Raw genomic sequence first — 22,741 nt, forward strand, 5'->3', positions numbered from 1 at the left:
CGCATGAAGAACATAACTTTGATAACGACAAACATATAAAAGTCCCTGCAACTTGTTAGAAATCTAGTAAACTCAACTATGTGAACGGTCATTGCTTAGTAAAATGCGACATCACTAAACTTTTCACTTGAGTATACAACTACTTGTCCGCGACTCGTAATGAAGAAGAGACATGGAATCGAAAGTAAATTTTGAATTTAACTTCCACATGAACTTTAGTTGGAGCAGTACATAAATAAAGCATTGGAGAGTGGTATATTACTGTCAATTTGTTTTTTTGTATTTTGTAGGCTCGTATTGGGAATGCATACTTTAGGTTTACATACACCCACTTAGCTTAATATAGTTCATCTTGTTTCCTAGTCTCGTAAGACTTCTTTTGAGTATAGTGTGAGTTTAAAAGTGTTCATTATTCATGAGGATACTAAGCTTACTAAGCTTAGAAAGCCCCCTCTAGTCTAGTTTTTGTATACATATTCATAAGTGTGAGTATGTTTCAAACAACAATATATAGATGCAAGATGTCCGTTTGAAACCCTAAACCCTATTCACCAAATTTGGTGAGTTATTGCTCGTTGGAAACGTGGGAAGTCTAGGTTTAGTGTTCAAATTTTCAAATGTTCAGCGATTTGTTCGAGAGAGAGAATGGAGTTTGAGAGCAGTGTGTTAGTTGTTTTCTGGGTGGGACGAAGGGTAGAGAACAAAGAAAATATTCATGATCTCCATTAACTACATTGATATCATTTATAAAATAACATCCTTGGGAATTCTCATACATGTGTCTAAGCCTATCTAGAGCATGGCGTGCTCGGGATGAACGCACCCTCACAATCTGTGTAGACCCCATAGGCAGCTGCGAGGTCAATGAGATCCTTGAGACGATAGTCCTCAATCCCCCCGGACGGTGTGAAGATGGCCATTGTTGATGGATGATACAGAATATCATCATTTACATTGTTTGATGCGGGTGGCACACTCAACACAAGCAACTCCGAGTACTGATTGTCATTGTTGGAGACACTATCGATTGCCATGATTTGCAAATCAATGGCATGTGCTGCATCTCTTGATCTCCCAACAGATGTGAGTTGCAACCGGCCGCTTTTGTCTTTCAACCTGCCTTGTGCACCGAGCATTGGCATTTGCATCCTGCTCCTGTCGGCTACCAGATTGTGGGCGCCAATTTCTAGAGCTTGGCTTACATCTGGGTTGTGTATCAGCTGCATCAATTGTTCCACACGTGCTATCTGAGACAACAAACATGGTAATGTAAAGATAAAGATTCATCTACAGAATTACTTGAAACCAAATTCATAACTGTTGAGTATATGTGTTGAACATAGAAACATAATAAATAAAGATATATATAGAATTTATGGAGTCTTTAAGTGAAATGTGAGAATAATGTCAAAGAGTGTATACTAACCCTGTCAAGGGCTCGTTGCATCTGGACTTTGATCACCGATGCCGCCTCATTGATGGCTAAACTTGTGGTAGAGTCATTCATTTGTGATGCCTGCTCCGACACGGCAATCATCGTGGCCGTGAATGCTCGCGTGGTTGTGTTGGTGAGGTCGGCCACTTCCCTTAATCCCAAATTCCCAGCATCCCTAAGAGGTGCCAAGAAATGGGTGGAGAAGTTGGTGAGGCCCTCGCGGTAGAGATGGCTTCCCAATGTTCCGGCGACCGAAGAGAGAGTGTGAATGACATTCGCGATGCCATTCACACGTAGCACGAGCGTGGCGAGAGTAAGAGAGAGAGATGCCATTGCGGCCAATAGCTCTGGTGACTGTAAATCCGACGCAAGCCTAGTGAGGATGGCTTCAGCATCGGCCATCCTACTCTCCGTGTGGCACAGGTGGGCAAGATCCGAACACATGGAAGTAGATGAATCCACAATGGTCCATATGGCCTCCATCAAAGCCCTGTCCGACGTATAGCTTGTATTCAGCGATTGGACGCCTTCTAGATGTGCTACCCTTACCCTGTGCACATCATGGTGGGGAGGTGTTGGGAATTGGAGATTGATGCAGGTGAGACCGGCCTCCAAATCCTTTTGGAAGGTGGAGGTCGCTCCTACCTGTCGGTATATTGCACGTCTTTTGTCATGCGGGCCGCTAAGCCTGGTTGAGTTGAATACGGGTGAATGATGAAGAAGATTCAGTCTAGAGGAGCTGAATCTACTGCAGAAATCCCGTTGGGCGATCACTAGGCCCCCCAAGTAGATGATGATTAATATTATAATGCATGGAAGAGGGAGGAGAGACATGATGTATTTAGGGAGGGATAGATGGATAGATCTCGTAAATGTCAAAAAAGTATATGTGGTATTAGATGATTCTGTGCTTATTTAGACCATGGTGGCTGCTGCTATTTATAGAGAGTGGATGTGGATGTGCAACTACACAGCTTTAGGAGTGGAATGGTTAACTTCTTCCGGGTAAACTCTCGTGCCCAACCATCCAATCTTTTTTTTCCGTATAAACTCTCATGGAGTTGCTTCTTCCGGGTAAACTCTCATGCCCGACCATCCAATCTTTTTTTTTCCGGGTAAACTCTCATGCCCAACCATCCAATCTTTTTTTTCGTTTCACTTACCTACTCTTTCTCTCTCTCTCTCTCTCTCTTTCTTTATGGACGATAAAAATTCTAATTCTAACTCTCTCTCTCTCTCTCTCTCTCTCTCTCACACACACACACACACACACATTGGGATGGGGATTCTTGAGTTTCAATACAATCCAATGTTTGGCACAATACCCCCATGATTGCTGACTATCTGGACAAACCTCTTAGGTACACTCAGGTTTATCCTTGAAAAAAATCAAGAGAATACATCATGTTGCATGCATGACCCAGGAGCACAAGAGAACTATAAATTTTGAATTTCACAAACGATAGGAATATGTACATCCATATTAAATCATGGAAGGAACTACAAGGCGAGGTTCAAGGAGAAATATGGCAGCAGCATGGAAGTGGTGGTATATATATAAATATGTCAGTCATATGTATGTATGTGTGTGCATGTATGATGTACATGTATAGTGGTGGATGACGATGAGATAGTAGTAGAAGTAGGAGTAGGTAGTATCAATGAATCAAGTAATTAATTAAGTATTGACAGAGAGGAGGAGGAAGGGGATGACGAATTCGTGGTGAGCGGACGATGAATGGGGGCGAGCCGACAATCTATGTGGTGGTTGTAAGTAAGCGGCGGCGGCGCCCTCTCCCCTGGGGTGGGAAGGAAATCAATTCTGAGGAGGAGGAGTCTTGTTGTTGTTGTTCTTCTTCTTCATCATCTTGGGCTTGGAAGTGGGCGATAGGGGTGGGAGGGGGGAGCTCGTTGTGGTGGGGGTCGGTATTGGCAGGACTTCCGGCGCAGTTCCAGCAGCTGCTGTCGTCGCCATTGTCGCCCGTCACAGGTATGCCGGACAACACGAGTGGCGTGACATGAGAGAATACGAAGAAGAATAGTAGGAGGAGAAGAAGAAGGCTGAATTTAGGGAATGTCGAGGCCATCGTTAATTGCAACACTCGCGCAGCACCCAATGGAATGGAATTGAGTAATGAAATCGAATTGTGTTGCCGCTTTTGTAGTGCTGGCTCGGGTCGGCACTTCCGGAATTTGCTTTTTCTCCTGCCGCCTCTGACTCTCGACGTTCCTGGAGCAAGAAAAGCAGGTCCGTCGGAATTTGCTTTTTTCCACCGCCTCTGATCCTTGCCGTCCCTCGACCAAGAACGCAGGTGTATCGGGTCGATGGGTGCATGTATGTATATATATATATATATTTCATGAACGAAGGTTGACACATACATATATGTACACACACACACACACACACACACACACATATATGTCTACGACCATGCCCATCCCATCCCGCAGACCATATATATGTTATGTAATGCATCCCATGTCCTTATGTCTATCGAGCATCTCTAGTAGCAGGGAGAGATCACTTGCACACAAGCCAATCCCTAGACACATCTCTCGTCTCATGCGAGTTTGAAAATAGCCTCTTTATCGTAATTTAATTTTCTTTAGCGGCAAAGAAAGTTAGACCACTAGCATTACGTGTTGGATCCGAATACTGATTTTCTCATTTCTCTATGACATTGTGGATGCGATTGTGGAGTGTTGTGGTTGAACACATGACCTTCCAGTCTCCATTGGCCAACCTTACACGATGTACCTCAAAGACACAACATTGTTTGCTTCCAACATATCTTGGAGCATCAATTCAACACTTTTTATCTCATCGCTAGTGTCACTACAAACCTTCAATTTACTTCTTATCTCGTCCTCTGTGTTACTACAAAGCTTCAATTTGATGCTTATAATGTCCTCAAGTAGGAATCTTTTAAGGCAGCTCAACAAGTTATGTGAGGGAGGTACAAGTCATCATCTTAAATCGTCTATAGTTTGGGAGTCAGCTCGTAGACTAAGTATTTGTATCCCAAACGAATCCTCCTTGTAAGTTCAAACTTGGTGCCGACACACTTGCAGCACTCGGCCTTTCCATTGATGAGGCAGAAAACCAGAGAAGAACCAGACGTCCTCGGGTGCCGGGTTTCAAAGCAACTCAACGTGATGTGGAAGCAATATTGAAAATAAGGGAACGTGAGCTACGCCGCCTAAAAGCCATGGCTAGGGCACTCTCTACATTGGAACCCACATCAAGACCCTTTGACCCCCCACTTCTTTTCGAGAGGCTTGGATGGAAATAAAATTAGGCTTAGTGTATAGTCACTTTCGAGTATACTACATATTGTACACTACTAGAACTCTTTTAGTTTAAGTTCTATTTTTTTTTACTTAATTTTATTTTAGTTATGATGATTGGATAAATACTGTATTGTTGTAAACCAATTGTCTCATGGGCCAAATTTGGCCTTAGAAGACGTTAATACATCTTTCTTTCTTTCTTTCTTTCTCACCCCTACTCTGTGTGTACCTAACAATTGTGCTTCCAAATAACCGAGTGTGTTCTCTCTATCTTTCACATACGCTTTTGCACACATATTTTGACGTGGAATACGCGGATTAATCTCCGGCCACAACCGAAGCGTAGATCACTTGATAACAATCAAAACACAGACGAAATGGGAATGGAGGTAAGTCGACAAAACAGAAAGAGAATACACAGGATATTAACGTGGAAAACCCTGAGAGAGAAAAACCATGGGAGTCCACAAACTCCAAACTATCACTTTGTAAAGTAATACAATAGGGAGCACAGAGGCAACGACCTCTTGCTCACAATCTTCGCCTAGTGGCGGTTACAACAGAGACACAATCTCTGTATGTCGTGTTGCACACAGTGCTCGGCCACAACCGAGGAATAGGATCACCTCACAGAAAACAGGAAATATAAAATGCACGAAAACAATAGAGAGAAGAGTACACAGGGTGTTTTACGTGGAAAACCCTAAATGGGAAAAACCACGGGAGTCCTCAAACTCCAACTATCACTATACACAGAGATGTACAATGGTGAAGCTACAAGGCAACAACCTTGAGCTCACTGTCTTCGCCACAGGTGGCGGTAATGCACAAAGGCGTCGACCTCTTCCTCTCTCTCTCTCTCTCGGCTGCTCTCACTTCGCTCTCTCGGTTGAAAACATAAAAATGAGCAACAACATAAAACTGTTTGCCCTAAGTCATATTTATACACATATGACTTTCGGGCTATTTACAAATATAGCCTCAAGGGCCCTTGGCAAACATATTCACAAATATGTCCCCGCATCCGGATCTCGCTCCGGGTACATTCATCATCCGGCTCCGTAGCCGGGGTCTTCATCATCCGGCTCCGTAGCTGGGACCGTAACCGTAACCGTAACCGTAACCGTAACCGTAACCATAATTCATCTCCGGACATCCCATTCGGAGGGACCGAAATCCCAACAAACTCCCCCTTCACTTCGGCATGGGATGTCTCTCCAATCCGATCCTCTTCCGGCATGCTTCCAGCTTGTCGGGTGTGAGTACCTTGGTCAGCATATCCGACCCGTTCTCGTCCGTGTGGATCTTCGTCAGCACGAAATCCTTGTCTTCTATCCTTTCCCGGATCCAGTGGTATCTACGCTGGATGTGCTTCGTCCGGGAGTGATAGGCCGCATTCTTCGCAAGGTGGATGGCACTCTGACTGTCGCAGTGGAGTCGGTACTCCTCCTGCCGGATACCGAGCTCTCTAATGAAGTCCTTCATCCATATTATTTCCTTGCTGGCTTCAACAGCCGCCATGTACTCCGCCTCCGTAGTTGACAACGCAACCGTCTTCTGCAGCCTCGACTGCCACGAAACAGCTCCCCCTGCATACGTCATCACATACCCTGATGTGGACCGGCTGGTATCTGCATCAGCCGACATATCCGAATCGGTAAAGCCGTCGAGTTCGGGCTTACCGGAGCCGAATCGGAGGCACACGTTTGCCGTGCCCTTCAGGTATTAGAGTATCCACTTGACCGCGTTCCAGTGCTCTTTGCCGGGATTGCTCATGTACCGGCTCACCACTCCGACTGCATATCCTATGTCCGGTCTTGTACACACCATTGCGTACATCAAGCTTCCGACGGCAGAGGCATATGGTACTTTCATCATGTCCTCCTTCTCAGCCTTTGTCTTGGGGCTTTGCTTGCTGGACAGCTTGCAGTTGGCCGGGAGGGTTGACCCGACCGGTCTTGCTTCCGACATGTTGAACCGGTGAAACACCTTTGTCACGTACTTCTCCTGTGACAGCCACAACTGCTTCTTCTTCCGGTCCCGGATGATGTGCATCCCTAGTATTTGCCTCGCCGGACCCAGGTCCTTCATTGAGAAGGTTCGGTGAAGCGCTTTCTTCAGCATCCGTATCTTGACCTGGTCCCGTCCGATGATCAACATGTCGTCCACGTACAGGAGGAGTATTAGAAAGTCTCCTCCTTCGAACTTCTTCACAAACACGCAGTGATCGGACTGCGTTTTGTGGTACCCTTCGTCGGTCATGAAAGAGTCGAACTTCCGGTACCATTGCCGGGGAGCCTGCTTCAATCCGTAAAGGCTCTTCTTCAACCGGCATACCAGGTGCTCCTTCCCTTTCTTCTCGAATCCTTCCGGTTGCTGCATGTAGATCTCTTCTTCGAGGTCACCGTGAAGGAATGCCGTCTTCACGTCCATCTGTTCTACCTCGAGGTCCATGCTTGCCGCTATGCTCAGCACCGTCCGGATGGAGGTCATCTTCACTACCGGGGCAAATATCTCGTCGAAGTCGACGCCCTTCTTCTGCTGGAACCCCTTCACCACGATCCTGGCTTTGTATCTCGGGGGGTTTTCGGCATCTCCCGCTTTCAGCTTGAACACCCACTTGTTTCGCAGTGCCCGCTTTCCTTTCGACAACTCCACAAGTTCATATGTGTGGTTCTCATGCAGGGAATCCATCTCCTCCTGCATGGCACTTAACCATCTGTGGCTATGGGTGTCAAGCTTTGCTTCTTCAAGACTCTCCGGCTCCCCCTCGTCGGTTAGCAGCACGTGCTCTGGTTCTGGAAATCTCCGGGGGGCCCTTCTCTCTCTTAGAGGATATCTCCGTTCCGGAGCTTCGGTAACCGGCTCCTCCGTTTCTTCTTCATCCGAATCCATTTCGGGATCGGGGCCGGTTCCGGTATCAGTTTCATCTTCCTCGGCCGGTTCTGTTTCTTCACCGTCTTCGGCCGGATTCTCGAGTGCTAACCGGTCCCTTGCCGGTCGGGACTGCTCCTCGTAGAGTTGATCCTCACTGGTCGACTTGGAACTCTTCATCTTCTTCTCCGACTCCCAGTCGGCGAGTGTCTTGTCCTCCATGAAGATGATATCTCGACTCCTGAATATCTTCTTGTCGACCGGGTCCCATACTCGGTAGCCGAACTCGTCGTCGCCGTAACCGAGGAATATGCATGGCCGGGTCTTTGGATCTAACTTTCCTCTCCGGTCCTTAGCCACATGCACGTATGCGAGACACCCAAACACCTTCAGATGCCGGTAGGACACTTCCTTACCGGTCCACACTCTCTGTGGCGTGTCTCCATCCAGGGGTACTGAGGGTGATCTATTTATCACATATGTCGCCGTCGACATTGCCTCAGCCCAAAACCCCTTGGGTAATTTCGCATGCGCCAGCATACTCCGGACCCTCTCCATTATGGTCCGGTTCATCCTCTCGGCCAGCCCGTTCAGTTCCGGCGTCTTCGGCACAGTAAACTCGAGCCGGATTCCCTTCGAGCGACAGTACTCCTTGAACTGCCCCCGGTATTCCCCTCCGTTATCCGCTCGTATCGCTTTCAGCTTCTTGCCGGATTCCCTTTCCACTCTCGCGTGGAGTTCTTTGAAGACGCACAACACTTGGTCCTTTGTCTTCAACAGTGCCGTCCACAGCTTCCGGCTGTGGTCATCAATGAATGTCACGAAGTACTGGGCTCCGCCATGTGACTTCGTTTCTACTTGACACACGTCAGTGTGCACCAACTCCAATGGTGCGCTTCGTCTCGTCGGTGGCCTTGAGTGGAAGGAGGTTCGGTTCTGTTTACCGGCCAGGCAATCGGTGCACTTCTCCAGGTGCACATGCTTCACTGGAATAAGGTTGTCTTCTGCAAGCCTCTTCATCCCCTTCTCACTCATGTGACACAGTCTCTTGTGCCACAGCTCACCGGCAGTATCGGCTGCCACGTTCAGCTCCTCCGGACATAGCCGGGAATTCATGAGGTACAGTGTGTTGATCTTCCGGGCCCGAGCCACTATCAGGCTCCCTTTGCTGAACTTCATGACACCGTTCTGGATGCTACCCGTGTAGCCTTCATCGTCTAGCCTCCCGGCCGAAATCAGGTTCAATCGAACCTCCGGAACGTGTCGGACATCCTTCAGCAGCATCTTGCATCCGGTTGATGTCATCAACCACACGTCTCTTATGCCGGCAATTCGGCATGTACCTTCATTTCCCATCCGGACACAGCCGTGCTCACCGGCTGTGTAGGATGAGAAGTATTTCTTCTCCGGGGTCAGGTGGAACGACGCTCCGGAATCGACCACCCAGGTCATCTCTTCACCGGCAAGGTTTAGCTCCGTCTCTTCGGTAATGAGCATTATCTCTTCTTCACTTGCCGCGAGTGCCGTCGTTCCTTTCCGGTCCTGCCCTCGCCGATCCGGACCTCTCCGGTTCGTGGCTCCCCGGTATGCACCGTTTCTCTCCGGTGACTTCTTCGAATCGGTGTCGTCGGCCCCGTTGTCCTTTCGGTAATGCCGACAATTCTTCCGGAAGTGCCCCGGCTTCCCACAGTGGAAGCATGTGGGTCTTCCTCTTGACTGCGACCGGGTCCCCGACTTCTCCCGTCTTTGCGGACTCCGGTTCCATTGTCTTCCCCGATCCGATTCGGTAAGCAGCATCTTCGGATCGGAAACCGGTTCTTTATCTCTCCGACGCGCTTCTTCGTTCAAAATGCTTGTCTTTACCGTTTGTAGAGACAAGTTATCTTCGGTGCAGGAGGTGCTGAGAGTCACCACCAAGTTCTCCCAGCTTTCCGGCAATGTACACATCAGAATGATGGCTTGCATTGCATCCTCCAACGGGAACTTGATCGCCGCAAGCTGGTTCACGAATCCCATGAAGGTGCTCACGTGTTCCACCATATTCTCGCCATCCCGGTACTTGAGGTTCACTATCTTCCTCATCAGGGAGGTCCGGTTCAACGCATTCTTCCTCTCGTAGAGGCCCGACAGCTTCTTCCACATCTTATATGCGTTGGTGTCATTCGCCACATGTTGTAGAACGCTTACATCGACATATTGCCGGATCGTCGCTACGGCTTTCCGGTTCAGGAGCTTCCACTCCGACTCTATTACCCCCTTGGGTATCTCGGCATTGTCGATCGGTTCATACAGGTCTCAGACGATGAGAAGGTCTTCCATCTTTATCTTCCAGTCGGCGTAGTTCTGTGAGTTCAACACCATCATGCCCGGAGGCCCACTACCGCCGCCTTCCATTTTCTGTGTTACCGTGCTCTGATACCACTTTGTTGCACACAGTGCTCGGCCACAACCGAGGAATAGGATCACCTCACAGAAAACAGGAAATATAAAATGCACGAAAACAATAGAGAGAAGAGTACACAGGGTGTTTTACGTGGAAAACCCTAAATGGGAAAAACCACGGGAGTCCTCAAACTCCAACTATCACTATACACAGAGATGTACAATGGTGAAGCTACAAGGCAACAACCTTGAGCTCACTGTCTTCGCCACAGGTGGCGGTAATGCACAGAGGCGTCGACCTCTTCCTCTCTCTCTCTCTCTCGGCTGCTCTCACTTCGCTCTCTCGGCTACTCTCACTTCGCTCTCTCGGCTGAAAACATAAAAATGAGCAACAACATAAAACTGTTTGCCCTAAGTCATATTTATACACATATGACTTTCGGGCTATTTACAAATATAGCCTCAAGGGCCCTTGGCAAACATATTCACAAATATGTCCCCGCATCCGGATCTCGCTCCGGGTACATTCATCATCCGGCTCCGTAGCCGGGACCGTAACCGTAACCGTAACCGTAACCGTAACCATAATTCATCTCCGGACATCCCATTCGGAGGGACCGAAATCCCAACATGTCGCTCTCTCTCTCTCTCTCTTACGCACTGTACAGAGGTTACACCAATAACTCTATCATCATAACTATTATGTTTGCCCTAGGTCATATTTATACAAATATGACTTTTGGGCTATTTACAAATATAGCCCCAATGGGCTCTCTGGAACATATTTACATATATATCCCTTCCATCCGATGAGAGGTTCTCACTAGGCCTACAACATCCGGTTCTCACCGGGTCTTCCTTGTCGGGTACTCGTCATCCAGTTCTCACCGGTTCTTCCGTTGCCGGGTACTCCACATCCAGTTCTCACCGGGTCTTTCATTGTCGGGTACTCGTCATCCAGTTCTCACCGGATCTTCCGTTGTCAGGTACTCCACATCCAGTTCTCACCAGGTCTTCCGTTACCGGGTACTCCACATCCGGATTCCCATCAACACTGTTCTTCTCACTTCCCATCTGGAGGGACCTGTTTCCTAACATATGTTTCCATGGTATTAGAGTGTGGGGGTTACAAGAATCCTCTACTGCCGACAAAGCGAACAAGATAGAGACAATTTTTTCGTCTTCTAGAAAAGAAAATGTTTATCCTGGGCTAGACTTCATCCACAAACACAAGGTATCCCCTTTCCGGAATACTTCTCCAAAGGTGTGGTAAGAGAGATAGATTAATGTCGTTACAACTTATACACTCATCCGGTTACTTTCCGGAACATATACATATTAACCGATTATAGGTTACACGTGTAAGATTAGAAAATGCAAGCATAGACAGCAAGCAGACAAGATAAAACGACAAGAATTATATTACTCACTCTCTAATAAATACAAAACAGTGTTGATCTGGATCAATACATCCATCCAGATCCGTCACTACTTCATATACTTTTCTAGTTATCTAATATTTGATTTCCAGTTCACACTCTCAGAACATTCTCCCCTCCATGGCCAACACATGGCACGTCTAATGGGACAGTGCCTTGCACGTCGAACCCAGGGGTATTCACCGACTCCTTTATTCCTCCTCGAGAGTGTCTTGGATGTCCTAGTCGACCGGTTTCAGTCGCTCTTCTTCATCTACTGTCTATTGTTGTTGTTGATCTACACCAGCCGTTTGTTGCTCATACTCACCCTGTTGTGGCCTGGTTACTTGCTTTGGTTGCTACTCTTGTTGTATCTTTGGTTGCAGCTTTTGCGACTCTGGTTCTGCTCTCTGCGTCTCCGGTTGAGGTTCGGCTGTGACTACTGGTCCAATCTTGCTCGCATCCATTCCTGCCAGTTGTGACAATCATCCGGATTCTCTTAATCCCCAATCGTACTTTCTACTCCGTCGCTTGCTTTTGTTGCTTATGTTGAATGATCAACTGTGTTGTGACTGTTGCTTGAATCTCATAATTCGCTACTTGAGTTTGGTAGGTCGCCTATACCTTATCCAATACCACCTTCGACCGTTTGATTCTTCAGGTTTGCTCGGTTAGTAGCTCCATCCATTCCTTTGTTGCGGCTTCCAATAGTTTCACCGTTGTCTCCTCCAAAACTTTCTCTTGCACCACCAAGGCTTCCGTTTTCTCCTTCACCTTTGTGCGGGCGTCCTTTAGTTTTTTGCGCTGCCAGTCATATTATTTATAATCATCCATGTGCTCCCGGTACAAATTTTCGAAATCCTCCATTTTTTCTTTCACACATCGGTTTGATTGTGCCCGCAACGGATCGTCCCTATCCTTCTATTGCCGGAGCTCTTCTTTCAACCGTTCGATTTCGGTTTTTGCCATTTGTCAGAGCTTGTCCTTCTCTTGCTGCAGGGCATATTTTTCTTCCTTTACCGAGTCCATGTTTCCTTGCATCCTTCGGAATCCCTCCATTTTCCGCTTCTCGTCTTCGGCTGATTTTCGGAATTGTTTCTCCTTTTCATTCAATGTGTCTTGCGCGGCCAATTCATCCTTCAAAGCCTTTAGCTCCTTCTCCCATTCTTTTTCTTTCTCCGGTGTCGTGTCTGCAATCGGTTCCTCCCTCCAAGCTTTGTTCGGTATTGTATTTGGTACCATTGATTCCAACTCTGTTGTGTTCTCCTAGCCTAGATGTGCCTATATGGCCAATAACTCCTTGAACTTTTCCAATTCTTTCTCCAACGCCTGAATGCAGCTATGGGTCTCCGCCAATTGTCCAACCATTGTCACTATCCTTCCCTCTAGTGTGGACTGATTCATCCATTCCCACCATTCTGCGTCCACTCGTTTTGCCACCCCGGTGACTTGTTGTCCCAACCATTCAAGTAGTTGCTGGCAAGTCTCGTGTTGGGTGATTACTGCAAACTCATGTGCCGCCACCGACATTCCTCCTAACTCATAGCATTCCTCCTTGTTCTCAAGCTTCCCTTAGGATCTGCAACATCGACTCTTCTTGCATTCCTATTTCCGAACCACTCAGGTTCTCTAGCCAGTTGTCTACCTCATTCCTTTGCTCATTTGCCTGACCCAATTGAGTTTGCCTTTCTGACTCTGGTTCCGACTAAACCGTTTGAACCGCTTCTGGTCTTGCCCTGTCTACGTGCTCCACCAGCCTTGAGTCCACCACTGTTGACTTGACGGTCGGTGTTATGTCTAAATCAGGACCTAATTCGCTCCCCCTACACATATGATCGTCATGATACACTCTTCTACGTCTCTGGACCGGTTGCTCCTCTTCTTCTTCTAGCTCTTCCTCGTCGGCAGTCTCCTGGTGTTTCCTACCGGCTAGTTGTCCTTGCACCGTCTCTTTCCTCCTTAGCTTCATGCGAATAGGTTTTGATGGTCTAGGAAGTGCTCCTCTCATAGCGACCGAAGGCGTTTCACATCGTCAAGGTTCTTTAGCCAAGTCGGGGGTGTGCTTACGTCGGTCGTACTATTTGATCTACCTGCCAACTCCGGATGTCGTAAATTTTTCCAGCCGCGGTTAGTTCTGCTGATTCTGCAACCTAGTTAATTACGGTGCTTTTCTAGAGACGTCGTTGCTATGAAAGTTCGTTTCGTTCAGCTGGCCTCTGGTGTCTGTCGTCCTCTTATCCCCTACATCCTTGTTTCTTACGTGTCACTACAGAGCCTTGAATAAGTTTGCTAGCATCCGTCCTTGATACGGTTTTAGCTAGAATCCGTTCACCCATTTGTTGAGCAATTCCCCAGCTAAGGTTCCCAGTTGATAGGATCCCTTAAATCTTTTGGTTATCCAATAAGGTCCCGTATATCTGAATCAGAGCTATCCTGCATGCTCCCCATCCGTGTCTGAAATACCAACACCGGTTTTTCAATTCCGAATTCCTTCTCGTTGCCCTTTTGGTGGCGATCCATGAACGCTTTCCTTCGTCGTTGTTCCAATTGCACCTGCAGTAGACTCAATATCCGATGCTCTTTGAGTTTGCACAACTTCTCCAATCGAACCCATCACGATTCTTGTTCGCTCAACCGCTCTCGTACTTGTACACGCAAACTCGGAATGTGAAATTCCATTGGCATTACCGCTTCCAATCCCAAAGCCAGCTAGGGTGGTGTGGTAAAGATTAAAGTGCGGAAGCTAAACAAACTAGATCCGGCTCTGCCATATAGCAATAGAAAGCACAATCGAATATCTATGGTGAGAGAGAGAGAGTACATTATGCGGGAAAGACAGAGAGAGCAGAAGGAAAACATATGTAAACGTGAGTGTTTGCGGAAGCGTAAAACAGAGAACAACATAGAGAGAGAGAGAGAGAGAGAAGGAGAGAGAGAGAGAGCATAACACAATTTCAAAATTATTTCAAGACTCTGTATACACACTATGCTAAGTAGCACTATTTATACAAGTCCTCTTGGGATTGACAGAAGTACCATGTACTTCAATGCTCACACGAGCATCTGACACTTACTACGAGACTATAGCTACCTAGTAGTCTATCCTATACTAGGCTTCCGATTGGACTTCCGGTTACGGATTGCACCCGGCCTCCACTGCTTGCCAGTTCGGTTGCTCACCGTCATACCGATCCGTCTCGCTTACCGGCTCCGGCTTATTCAGCCGATCCAACTCCGGTTGAGCTTGCCGCTCAACACTCCCCCTCAAGCTCAACCTGAGGTGGGGTCGTAGTGTCGACCTCTGTGGCAGTCGGTTCTTCCAAGCGACTTCTCCTGGCATCACTCCGCCTTGCTCGCGCTCCTCGTCCGGTCCGGTCCCGTTTGCCGCGACCCCTTTTGTTCTGCGCGCCTCGACCCTCTCGGTCGGCATGTCTGCTCAATAGGCTCATCTCAACACTCATGTTGCTGTGACCCTGGCGCTTGCCAATCTGTCGGTTCTCCCACGATGGCATCGACTTCCGCTGTGTCCGTGTCCCCTTGGCCTTCGGTTGATCCGACTCATCCGGATCCATCTGTTGATCCGAGTCAGCTGTCTCCGACTCGTTCCAGCTCTTGTCCGAATCGGTACACTCCGATTCGACTTTCGGCTTCAGGCCTCTCACCACATCGGACCACTTCCGAGTCTTGGCCTTCTCCATGCTTCCCTCGGCTTCTTCAGCCGGTGAACCGAAATTGAATTCTTCATTTGACTCCGCATCATGGTCAGTACCGTCATGATGACCTCCGCACAACATGCACTTCTCTTCCTGAGTGCACAACTCTTCTTCACAGCCGCTTGCTCCGACCTATTCGGATGTGTCGACTTCCTTCGTCGACTCGGCTTCCTTCATCTTCTTGTCTCCTCTTCTTCCGACTCTCCTCTTACCGACGGGTTCAACAATTTTTTGGCCTTTGCCCGTTTCGGTAGAGACTTTGCCCTTGCTTCTCCCCCTCGAGTGCGGCACGTCGAGATGCTAAATACCAAGCATGGCGGTAAAGTGCTGCAACTTGTCCGATCCGAGCGGCTTGGTGAAGATGTCGGCAACTTGCCGATCCGTATGAACATACCGTAGGTCAACTTCACCGCTCAGGACCCGCTCACGCACGAAGTGGTAGTGCACCTCGATGTGCTTTGTGCGAGCATGGAACACATGGTTCCTGGCGAGCTGCAGGCTGCTCATGTTATCGCAGTAAATCGGGATTGGGGTCGGTACCTCGATCCGCAAGTCTCGCAGCAGTAGCCGAAGCCAGATGGCTTCACAAGTGGCAACAGTAGCGGCCCGGTACTCAGCCTCAGTGCTTGACAAAGCCACTGTGGGCTGCTTCTTGCTGCTCCACGCAACGGCCGCGCTACCAATGGAGAACATGTATCCGGAAGTGGAGCGGCGATTAGACGCATCGCCGGCCCAGTCAGCATCTGTGTAACCGACAAGCTCTTCGGGTATACCTCGCTGGTATAGCAGTCCCCGGTCCTTAGTGCCGCTAACATACCGTAATATGCGTTGTGCGCACTGAAGGTGCTCCACGGTCGGCTTCTACATGAACTGACTTAGCATGCCGACCGGATAGCTGATGTCGGGTCGGGTGATGGTTAAGTAGATCAGGCTTCCGACAACCTGTCGGAACCGTTTCTCATTGCAGGCCGGTCCAGAGTTGGGACGGAGCTTCTGGTTCCGGTCCAGGGGTGTGGAGACAGGTAGTAGAAAGCCTGACGTCATTTTACGCGGTGGTACATAAAAAGAGTACTCCCTACTACCCTCAAGCCAATGGACTAGCGGAATCAACGAACAAAACTTTGCAGAACATCCTACGAAAAATCGTCAACGAGAACGGGACCGACTGGGATACGAAATTGCAAAGCGCGCTATGGGCGTACCGAACAACGTACAAAACCAGCATCCGAACAACCCCGTTCCGACTAGCATTCGGGTTAGAAGCGGTCATGCTAGTAGAGTTCCAGATCCCAAGCTTACGGATTCAGGTGAAGGAGGGCTTAAGTGAGAACGAGTCCGAACGAATCCGGCTGGCGACGTTGTTGGAATTAGAAGAAAACCGAATAGCCAGCTTACTACAACTCGAACTGGAGCAAAGGAGGAGAAAAGCTTTCGTGGACCGGCACCGGCGTGGCAATGAAAAGGAGTTCGAAGTCGGGAAACCGGTGCTACTATTCCAGACACGGATGGGGAACATGCCATGAAAGTTGCGCTTTCGATGGACCGGACTGTTCTGGATCACCAAGGAGTACAATCGGTCGTATCAGCTCGGCACGTTGTCTGGAGATGTCATCGGCAAGTGGGCAAATGGATTTCGGCTAAAGCCGTATAAGGGAAATATGCCAGCCAACCTGTTCAAGCAAAACCCGGAAATCCGGCAAGATGAGGAACCGACACCGACAGACGCTGCTGAAGATATTCGGACCGAGGAAGAACCGACACCGATACTGACAAAGACTATCCCGGAAAACCGACAGAAGCATCCGGTATCCACACGAACCGACCCGAACAAATCGGGGGGGACCAGCAAATGACGTGGTCCAAACAAAGAAAAGAAAAAAAAAAGAAAAACGAAGAAAAGAAAGAAAAATAAAAAATAAAAAAAGAAGACGTGGGCAAAATCGACGCGAATCATAGTAATGATGGGGAGATCACAAGAGGTGGGAGCGCCACCATGCAACGAAGAGGCGCCATGCATTAAAGAAGGACGTGCGCGTACTTGCTATTTAAAGCATGGAACGGGGGCACTCACACGCGGCAAACAAGAAAGGACATACTAATTATGGCGGGAGAGGAACATGCGCGGGAAACGAAAAAGGGCGGCTCGAGGCACAACCCACTATATAAGACACAGGCCTGCGAAGGGCTCACTTTTTACGAATTTTCCTACATACAGGCGCAGAAGCACAGAAGAGCGACCCGACGCACAGAGCACACACAGCGCGATCCCGAACAACAGGCAGCAGAAGAAGAATTTGAAACAATGGTACTGTCGGAAGAGGCACGCCAATGGATGAGGGAGAACGGGTTAAAAGGATTGATGCGGATCGCCGACGCTCCACCACACGCAGAACCAGAGCAGGCGGCAGCATCGATTGATATATCAGAAGTCACGGAAGGAGCGGTGCAGGCGCTCACGGGGATAAAAGCAGGAGGACTTCAAACAATCGAAAACCCTTCAAGTGAAATCCTGTTCGAATATTTCGGGGAGTACTCTATCAGCAGCAAGGCGTATCGAACGCAGGGCGGAGAGAACCTGCTGTTCGGAGAAGTGGCCCGCGCCATGATGGAATACAGATTCGTGAATCCCCGTCCCCCGGCCATAGCCAAGTACCGGGCAGCGTTCTTAATAGCAGCGTACGAAGGCTTACAAATAGACTGGCTCCATTTCATAACCGAAGGATTGAAGGAGGCCATCAAAAATCTTGTGGAAGGAAAAAAGCCATGGGCCGGGATAGCACAATGGCTAACGGTGTTAGTCCCACCGGTGCTCCCCATCACACAAAAGAAAAGAGGTCGGCAGGAGACGACGCTGAAAAAGGTCACAAAGCGCCGACAGATCTTGGAGAAACACATCCCCGGATGGACCCAGCAAGAAGCAGAACAGCAGGGGGAAGGATCATCCCGACAGCAACAGGAGCCGGCAACAAAGGCAAAACCGGCAGGTAAAGGCAAAGGGAAATCGGCCGAGGAGGAACCGGTAGCGCGCAAACCAATCCATATAACGCTGCGACGGCCGGAACCGGAACCAGAGGTCTTTATACAAAAGGTCCGTTTGGTAACCGCACCGGAGGAGGAAGCTGAAACAGAAGACTCATCCGAACCACTGGTAAGACTCCCAACAAGACAAGGTCGGGAGAAACGGGCGAAAGGACCGGCTCCACCAGTGGACAGAACTCAGCAGAGGGCGCAAGGACCATCTCCAGTAGCCGAGGCGGAAACAGCACCGGAACCCGTACCGAAGGAAGCAGCACCGACACCGGTTGGGCCGAACTTCAGAGAACCGGTCATCCCAGAGAAGAAGAAGGAACAAGCGCCGGAGCCGGAGCCAGAGAAGAGGCCGGAAAAACAACCTGAGTTAAGTGAGCAAGGCCACCCCGACACAGGAAGAACAAAGCCACAATGGCTGCGATGGCTTTCGGAGCAGTTATCGGGAGTAGCGAACCAGTTAGAAAAAGAAGAAACGTGTAGGCAACAGCTGACGCATACAACAACTCAGGAGTTGGTCGCGCTCTGAACACAGATCGAGGAAATGCAAGGGGAGTTGTTGCAGGCAAGGGAAGGAATTCAACAAGCACAAGTTGTCACCGAGCCGGTCGGGACAACAAGGAAGCAACTAGAACCGGAACCGGAACCGGCCTTGCAAACCGGCCCTGAGACCGAAAAAATAATAGAAACCTTATGAGAGGATTTAAAAGCTCAGGAGGCATTAAGGGAAAGAGAAAGGGAGCAGCGGAAAGCGGTGGAGGACGACAGACGAAAAATGGAAGAAGGCCTCCGGAAAGGTCGAGCCGCTAATGACTGACTGCAAGAAGAAAAAGAGAAGCTGCAAAAGGAGAAGGACCGACTACGTCGACATGCCGAGCAAGAGATAGAACGACTGCAGGAAGAACTCCGACAACAGAAGGACCGGGACGATCGGTTAAGAGCTCAGGCAAACCGACGCCTGAAGCAGAAGACGGAGGACTTCGACCGTCTCTACCGAGATCACAAGCAGGCCGAGTCGGACAACCAAAAACGGGCAGCAGACTACGACCGGCAAATAGAGAAGCTGAAAGAACAGCTCAAAGAGACCCGATTAGACCTGGCTAAGGCGATGGATGAGGTCAGTGCCAACAAGGAAGCATTGTCGGCGGAAATAGCCCAAGCAACGGAGAGGAGGAAGGAATTAGAGGTGCTAAGGCGGGAAAAGCTGGACCTGACCAAGATCAGGAATGAAGAAAAGGAAAAATCGACCTTCACGATTAGCAAACTGCAAAGTACCTATGAAAAGCAGAAAGCGGATTACGAGGCCCAGGCTCAGATAATGGCCGACATTATAAAACGGGCAAGGAAGGAAAAGCAGGAAGCTTATGCGCATGCTAAGGCAGGGGTTGACCGGATCAAGCTCATCATGTCAGGATGGAGTACCCGAGCTCAGGCAAGCATCAACGAAAGTACGGAAAAGCTATGGAAGGAGTGGTCACAACAGGCAGCCGAGCTGCAGACACTCCGAGCGGATGCCGAGAATCGGAGGAAGACCGGTGACAAGTTCTACAAGATGGATGAAGAAAGTATCGTCGCCATTCGGGAAGAATTGTCGGAGGATTTCTACACTTTAGCAGAAGAACACCTCAAAGAAATCCGAGGGTTGGTAGAGAGGTTGGATGACGGGCAGCTCGCAACTCAGTTGGAGTTGGAGAGATACGAGCAGGACCGGTTACGACAGGAAGCTAAGGGAAGAACGACGCCAACCACTATTGGTGAGGGAACGCGACCGGCTGAAGATGAACCAAACAACACCGAACAGCCCCGACAAGGAATACCCGAAGACGAACTTGAAGAAGAGCAGGAGCAGACCGATGCCGGAGAAGAAGAAGAGCTGAGACCGGAAGACACCAGAGCAGAGGAAGGAGGCATATCGAGTCGACCAGTCGAGACCGGAGAAAGCGACACTGGTAACAGAACAGAGCCAGGAACGGAGGGAGAACAGGAAGAACCTGGACGAAGCGGTGAGGAGGCACCGGCACCACAGAATCAAGCAGAGCCGGAGCAGCAAATTTTTACGGAACAGCCCGCCCAACCGGAGGTCGGAGACCAGGCAGGCAAGGAACAGGAACAAGACGAAGAAGCACCACTTGACACCATCGAGCAGAGTGTGCTCGATATTTTGGAGGAAGACTGAGGCCAGGAGTGGATTCGAAGTGCAAGGCACTTTCCCACGGACGTGCCATGTGTTGGCCGGTCAGAAGAGCAAGGACAAGTGGGAAGGCGGAATCGGATCGGATAATAGGAAGTAAATAATAGCAGAATTATTATTCGGAGGGATGGATCCGGTACAGTTGTACCGATCCGGATCCGGACCGATTCGGATGTCGGTTGCCTAAGCGCACCGATTGTAACCTTGCCGGATGCCTATAAAAGGATCCGATGATTTGTAAAGGGTTTTGACGGAAGAAATACAATAGTAATTATTGCGTGTTTATCTGTATCTCGTATTGTTTACCGTCTGTGCTTAATTGTAATCATCTTACGCGTGTAACCTAGCATCCAATCCTAACCACCCCTTTGGAGAAGTGTCGGATAGACACCTGTGTTGAGGCTAGTCCGGCCAGACAGACAACAACTGGGAGCGACGTAGCCATGCCTCTATCCATGTCTTCTACTGTGTCTGTTTTCGACCTGTTAGGGTTTTCTTCTCAAGAGTAAATGTCTGCAGCAGAGGTTCTCAACCCTCGCGCTCTGATACCATGTAAACGTGAGTGTTTGCGGAAGCGTAAAACAGAGAACAACACAGAGAGAGAGAGAGAGAGAGAGAGAGAGAGAGAGAGAGAGAGAGAGAGAGAGAGAGAGAGAGGAGAGAGAGAGAGCAGAACACAATTTCAAAATTATTTCAAGACTCTGTATACACACTATGCTAAGTAGCACTATTTATACAAGTCCTCTTGGGACTGACAGAAGTACCATGTACTTCAATGCTCACACGAGCATCTGACACTTACTACGAGACTATAGCTACCTAGTAGTCTATCCTATACTAGGCTTCCGATTGGACTTCCGGTTACGGATTGCACCCGGCCTCCACTGCTTGCTGGTTCGGTTGCTCACCGTCATACCGATCCGTTTCGCCCGATCCGTCTCGCTTACCGGCTCCGGCTTATTCAGCCGATCCGGCTCCGGTTGAGCTTGCTGCTCAACAACATAGATTACAAAATTTAACGCTCTGTACATACAATGTCCCCTGAGAGCACTTTTATACAAGTCCCTAAAAAGGACTGAAAGAAGTACTAACAGGTACTTTAGTGCTCATAACTGAGCTACTAGACGAGGATCATAGGACTCTAACGGCCTACCAGCTCCTCACGGATACGGTTCTCAAATCCGATTCTCCAATCCGGTTCGGGCTTATCCGACCGTTCTTCATCCGATCTCACTCTCGGCTTGTTAAGCCGATCTGGCCCATGTTGAGCTTGCTTGCTCAACAGCCCCCCTCAAGCTCAACATGAGGTCGGTGTGTCGTGTCATCATTCGTCGGTCCCTATCTCCGGCTCCTCCTAGTGTCTTCATGCCTTGCTCACGGTCCTTGTCCTGTTGGTTCCACATTTCACGACTACTCCGGTCCAACGCTGCTCGACTCCTCTAGTTCCGTGTATCTTGACCTCCATGGTCGGCATGTCTACTCATGAGGCCCATCTTAGCTACCTTGTTATCGTGACATTGGCGCTTCTCGACCCGTAAGCTCCTTTGTGTTGGCATCATCTTCAACTCCCTTTTGTCTGCTTGGCCTTCATGTGATTCGACTCATCCGAATCAAACCATTCAACCGAATTGGTTGTCTCCGATTTGTTCCCGCTTTTGTCTGAATTGGTTTTCTCTAATTCATCTTCCTGTTGGGATTTCGGTCCCTCCGGATGGGATGTCCGGAGATGAATGACGGCAAGCCCGGTTGCGGTTACGGAGCCGGATGATGAAGACCCCGGCTACGGTGCCGGATGATGAATACCCCGGCTACGGAGCCGGATGATGAATACCCCGGCTACGGAGCCGGATGCTGAAGACCCCGGTTACGGAGCCGGATGACGAATGTACCCGGAGGGAGATCCGGATGCGGGGACATATTTGTGAATATGTTTGCCAAGAGCCCTTGAGGCTATATTTGTAAATAGCCCGGAAGTCATATGTGTATAAATATGACTTAGGGCAAACAGTTGTTTGTTGTTGCTCATTTTCTGTTTTCACTGAGAGGAAGCGAAGTGAGAGCAGCCGAGAGAGAGATAGAGCGCGAGAGAGACGAAGAGGTAGACGCCTCTGTGTATTTCCGCCGCCTGTGGCGAGGACAGCGAGCTCAAGGTCGTTGCCTTGCAGCTCGCCATTGTATATTTCTCTGTGCATAGTTTGGTTTGGAGTCTCGCACTCCCGTGGTTTTTCCCGTATAGGGTTTTCCACGTTAATTCCTGTGTATCGCGTCTTTCTCTGTATTTCCTATTTTTCTGCTGCATTGATCCGCGATTACTCGGTTGTGGCCGAGTGGTGAAGGTGAATCCAAGCGGTGATTCCCAACAAACTGGTATCAGAGCGACTGTTGCAGAAAATGGAAGGCGGCGGCA

The 22,741-nt window shown here is 49.1% G+C and overlaps 1 protein-coding gene across 1 annotated transcript; it reads right to left on the reverse strand.

Moving 5' to 3' along the window:
* Nucleotides 1-721: 721 nt before the first annotated feature.
* Nucleotides 722-2,168, reverse strand: LOC147854507 (uncharacterized). Its single transcript, XM_087331489.1, has 2 exons — nucleotides 1,427-2,168; nucleotides 722-1,247 (listed from the first exon to the last, which is right to left on the reverse strand). The coding sequence occupies exons 1-2, from the start codon at nucleotides 1,916-1,918 to the stop codon at nucleotides 789-791; spliced, it is 951 nt and encodes a 316-aa protein (XP_087187615.1). The 5' UTR covers nucleotides 1,919-2,168; the 3' UTR covers nucleotides 722-788.
* Nucleotides 2,169-22,741: the final 20,573 nt, after the last annotated feature.

This window comes from Azolla caroliniana, unplaced genomic scaffold (genome assembly GCF_043228905.1).
Source record: "Azolla caroliniana isolate FFs.n. ecotype wild unplaced genomic scaffold, voAzoCaro1.0.p SCAF_15, whole genome shotgun sequence".
Lineage (NCBI taxonomy): Eukaryota > Viridiplantae > Streptophyta > Polypodiopsida > Salviniales > Salviniaceae > Azolla > Azolla caroliniana.

Excerpts from the sequence above, each read along its gene's own strand:
- LOC147854507 (XM_087331489.1), bottom strand. The coding sequence starts at position 1,918 with ATGGAGGCCATATGGACCATTGTGGATTCATCTACTTCCATGTGTTCG. Across the intron at positions 1,248-1,426 it reads TGCAACGAGCCCTTGACAGG|ATAGCACGTGTGGAACAATT; the intron begins GTTAGTATACAC and ends TTGTTGTCTCAG.